Here is a 5026-nt window from a genome sequence, read left to right as displayed (position 1 = left end):
CACACACTGCCAACACACATTTCAGTTCAAACTACTTGTAAAAGTGCATGTAGCATCCTATGACCCCTTTAAAACGTCTTTTTTATGTTCCACAGTTATTAAGGTTTGGAATGACACGACTGATGACAGATTTTTCATTTTTGGGTGAACTACCTTTTTAACCACTGTATTCTGATCACTAAACAGGCCTAATTAAAGACACTAGTCTGTAGTTCTCTACTGTACATAGTGGCATTTTGTAACCAAGGCGCTTTATAACACAAGTCCGCTATAGCAAATTCAGAAACGGTGACTTACTTTTTGCCTATTTATTTACAAGAATCTTTGAAAAGCTCAAAAACACCTGATTTCTAAAAGCAAGTGATATTACAGCTATAAAGTTCTTCTGGTTGTATTAAGAATCATGCGCGCACACACACACACACACACTATGGGTATTGATTGCATTTCGGTATGTGTATCTGTTCTCTTTGTTTTTCCGAAAAGTACAAATCTTAAAAGTTCGCCAATGGTTAAATAGACAATGTGATGGCGCTAAAAAAATTCCATGATGGAGGGTTCAATTCAAGGCCTGTCAGACCGTGTCCGTATTTTTCTCCATTACGCTGTTTCTGGAGGGGAAATGGGAGTCCCACTAGGTTCAGTGGGGAAAGTGATCCATAAAAGAGAGCGTAATTCTCTATAAAAAGTTTTTAGGTCAATGGACAGGAAGAACAAAGCGAATAAACAGCATGTTAGAGTTGGGACAGATGCCAGCGCTCGAATCCAACAGTCTGGTTACACACAGTGTCTGTATAATGAGCGGTCAGTAGTTCTGCGGCTCTCTCTCCTCAGCAGTCGGTTTTGCCCTTCTCCAGTGAGCTGTGGATTTTATCCAGAGTCTTTTTGATGCGCAGGGCAGTGAGTCGAGCCGAGGGGTTCTGGTACCAGCACTCTTTCATCAGCTTCACCAGAGCAGACAGGGTCTGTGACCACACAAAAACACACAGACGTTTGTTCTGATCATGGTGAGGATCTGTCAACTACAATTGTTAACATTTATATATGGAAATAAGACATTTAGTTCCTTTTTTTAGTCTAAAGACTGTCTGCTATAGAGTGCTGCAGGGATAATGCATTTTTATTTGCCAATCTGGAAATCTGCATCACACAGGTTCCCTCAACAAAAACCCAGTAGGATTTTTCCATTGGCTTTTGTATCACTGCAGAAAATAAACTCTGTGACCAACAAAAGTGTATTGTTTTGACACAAATTAATAGCTTTAATGGATTTTGAAGCCTAAATACAAATCGCCCGAAGTAAAAAGCTAAAGTTAGGCTATAAACAAATGTCATCCCCCTCACATTACTTCAACATCACCACCAGCCCTCGACAACTCTTTTAGTATTTACTTAAATTCTAACAGTTGTAATGTTTTAGTTAGCACGGTTTGCAAGATTGCGATTATAAACACAATGAGGCTGTGAAAGCTGACTAGTGAGTAGACAAGTTTAAAATTTTTCTTTTTTTGGTTTGGTGACGTTTAATGTCCCTGATGACCTCTGTGGTTTAGCCACTTATTATTAGCAACTTTTTCAAGATTGTGTAAAAGCTTAGCAAATCGGGTGGGGTAATACTGATGTACTTTATGTCGTAAGAATAAAACATGAAAATATCTTGAAAAATATCTAATTTCAGGCATTTAACCAAAAACCCATTAAAAAAACCCATTCATTTTGGGACAACAGAACTGGAATTGCAAAAATGCAAACTCGCTTCTCATTCATACAGCACTCTATATGAGGGGACTATTAACTTAGCCACTCCAAGGTAAACATGTTTACAGGGATACAGAGTTTCTCATCAGTACTTACAGGATCTGAAAACCAGCGGTTGGGAATGAACGGCCTTTGTTGCTCCACACAAACCACTTTCCTCATGTCGTCAAAGCTAGGGTCATTAGGCACCAGGTCGTAGAAAGGCGGCTTGTATTCTTCTACAATTCCTATAGGATAACAGTGGATGAAAACAATGAGTCACTGAATGTTCATTTGGAGAACAGTCTGATCTATATTGTCCTTAAATGCTGCAAACAATTAAATATTTCTGAACAGAGTCCAGTAAGCTGACCGTTACTGATGGTTCTGCGAGCGATCTCCCACAGCACCAGCCCAAAGGCCCAGATGTCCACCCTCTTATAGGCATCAAAACAGTCTGTCTGAATGGTCTCATCTAGAACCTCTGGTGCCATGTAGCGCTTAGTTCCCACTTTAGGATTATTTCCCACATCCAGCTGATTGTCAGACTGCGTGTGTGTTACTGCCAGACCTACAAAGAGATACAAACAGATGAAGAGTAGAAGTGTAAAATCACCAGACTGTCTTTAAAAAAAAAAGTATATATTTATTAAATAATTATTACGTGCACAGGTATGGAAGCCTGTTTCCACCATTGAATAAAAAATAAAAAATGTAATTGCAACTTAAAAAAAATATATATTTTTTTTTCAATAATTATTACGTGCACAGGTATGGAAGCCTGTTTCCACCATTGAATAAAAAATAAAAAATGTAATTGCAACTTAAAAAAAATATATATTTTTTTTTCAATAATTATTACGTGCACAGGTATGGAAGCCTGTTTCCACCATTGAATAAAAAATAAAAAATGTAATTGCAACTTTTTATCTCACGATTCTGTCTTTTTTCTCACGATTGCGAGTTTCTGACAATCTTGCAGTTCTGACTTTTTTTCTCAGAATTGCATGATACAAACTCACAATTATAAGTTATATAAAGTCAGAATTGCGGGATATAAACTAACAATTCCGACTTTTTTTCTCAAAATTGCGAGTTCTGATTTTTTCCTTGCAATTGCGAGATTATATCTCACAATTCTGACTTAACTCGTAATTGCGTGGTATAAGTCAAAATTGTGAGATACAAACTTTGCAATTCTGAGAAAAAAAGATCCAAATTGTGAGATATAAACTCGCAATTCTTTATTTCACAGAATTGCGACTTTATTTTGTAATTGCAAGAAAAAACTCTGAATTGTGCGATATAAACATGCAATTCTGAGTTTTTTTTTCAGTTGCGAGTTTATATCACGCAATTCTGAAAAAAAAAAAGTCAAAATTGTGAGATGTAACCCTGCAATTATGAGAAAAACAGCCAGATTTGTGCAAAAGTCGTAATTACCCTTTTTTATTTAAATTTTTATTCAGTGGTAGAAACGGGCTTCCATACACAGGCATAAATGATAAAAAAAAAAAAAAACTCCTACCCCTAATTGAATCGCGATTTGTTTAGCATCTCAACCGATTTGAATCGTCACATATTTAAATCGATTTTCAACCGGTTCGCGGTTAATCGTTACATCCCTAGTAGAAGTGTAAAATCACCAGACTGTCTATATGTAAAACTATTTTCATTATACACTACCGTTCAAAAATTTGGGGTCAGTAAAAAAAACATTTGTAAAGAAATTAATATATTTATTCAATATTCATTACGTGCACAGGGTCACTTATGATTTAAAAAAAAAAAAAATGGGCATGCAAGAAATTACCCAGGTCAGCGATGCAGCACTGCAGATCTTTCTTCACCAGGATGTTCTTGCTCTTCAGGTCTCTGTGAGCGATGGCCGGTTTGCCCTCAGTGCCAAAGATCTCCGTGTGCAAGTGCACCAGCCCGCTGGCTACTGATGCCGCCATGTGCAGTCCATCTGCCATCTCCACAGCAACACGCTGCAGGTAGTCGTAGAGTGAGCCGTTCTCATGGTAGTGTGTGATGAGCCACAGCTGAGTGCTAGAGTTTCGGGAGGTCATATCAGAAGCCATGAATCCTGCAAAGAAAAGAGTTTAAAATAACATCACCCACATTGTATTGAGCTATTTTTTTGTTCTATCATTTATTTTATTTAAAGAAAAGATGCTATTATCTGAGATAACAAAGATGTCCGACTCACCTAATATATTTTCATGTCGTAGTAGAACAGTGTTGTATATTTCTGTCTCTCTAAACCATGACTTCTCATCTCTGGAGGAGAAGATCTTCACGGCTACATTCTCTCCTTGCCACTGACCTCTCCACACTTCCCCATACCGTCCCTTACCTGAGAACAAAGGACACAGAGAAATTATATCACGTACATCACTGTCTGTAATTTATTGCACGTTACTAGACAGAGATTAATTACTTGTGTAATGTGCTGTAAAAGCTGCAAAACACAGTGTCACAGATTTTGTAGTCTTATATGTACTAAGGTCATTCTACGATTTGTCTTACCAACACACTCTACCAGGCTGATCTGCCGTGCAACCGTCCTCTGCACCAGGAAGGGCAGTCCAGAACCACTGCCTGATGTGCAGGAGTGATCCATCAGATCCTAGAAAACAACACAAGACTGATGAGGCATTATCTAACGGTTAAAGACTGAAAACAGAATAACTTCAGCTAAACTGAATGCAACATTCAAAAGTGTGGGGTGAGTAAGATTTTTTGTTTTTTTAAAGAAATACTTTTATTCAGCAATGAAGCATTCAATTGTTAAAAAGTGACAGTAAATAAGTTTACACCGTTGCCCCAAAAAAAAATAAAAAAAATAAAATAAAATAAAAGCTGTTTTTAATGTTCTATTCAAAGAATCATGTAAAAAAATTATTACAGAAACAGTGATACTAAGTAGCACAGCTGTTTTAACATTGATAATAAGAAATGTTTCTCGAGCACCAAATCAGCATTTTAGAATGATTTCTGAAAGATCATGTGACACTGAAGACTGGAGTAGTGATGCTGGAAATTCAGCTTTGCCGTCATAGGAATAAATTGCATTTTAAAACATATTCAAATATTTAGGCCTGTCGCAATAATCAATATATCGACTTATCGCGCAATATATGTACATGACCTCAATCATTTTTGGTGACAAAATATCGCCCATTAGATTTACTTAAAAATTAATGCCACCACGTTTTGTACATTCCACTTGCACCTGTGTCTTTTGCAGCTTCTCGTACATAACGTGGTGTAGTCATGAGGTGCT

The 5026-nt window shown here is 37.1% G+C and overlaps 1 protein-coding gene across 1 annotated transcript in view; it reads right to left on the bottom strand.

Annotated features, from left to right (window-relative positions):
• Nucleotides 1-91: 91 nt before the first annotated feature.
• Nucleotides 92-5026, bottom strand: part of LOC107678695 (activin receptor type-1-like) — an 11169-nt gene continuing 6234 nt past the window's right edge. The window contains exons 8-11 of the mRNA XM_016474065.1: nt 3551-3826; nt 2111-2308; nt 1855-1985; nt 92-965 (exon numbers count right to left, since the gene is read on the bottom strand). Coding sequence (XP_016329551.1) covers nt 831-965; nt 1855-1985; nt 2111-2308; nt 3551-3826 — 740 coding nt within the window. The 3' untranslated portion in view covers nt 92-830. The remainder of the gene's footprint in view (nt 966-1854; nt 1986-2110; nt 2309-3550; nt 3827-5026) is intronic.

The sequence above is a fragment of the Sinocyclocheilus anshuiensis genome, unplaced genomic scaffold (assembly GCF_001515605.1).
Source record: "Sinocyclocheilus anshuiensis isolate Anshui unplaced genomic scaffold, SAMN03320099.WGS_v1.1 scaffold1458, whole genome shotgun sequence".
Classification (NCBI taxonomy): domain Eukaryota; kingdom Metazoa; phylum Chordata; class Actinopteri; order Cypriniformes; family Cyprinidae; genus Sinocyclocheilus; species Sinocyclocheilus anshuiensis.
Note: the sequence above shows the minus strand (reverse complement) of the source record. Positions and strands in the feature narration are given on the sequence as shown.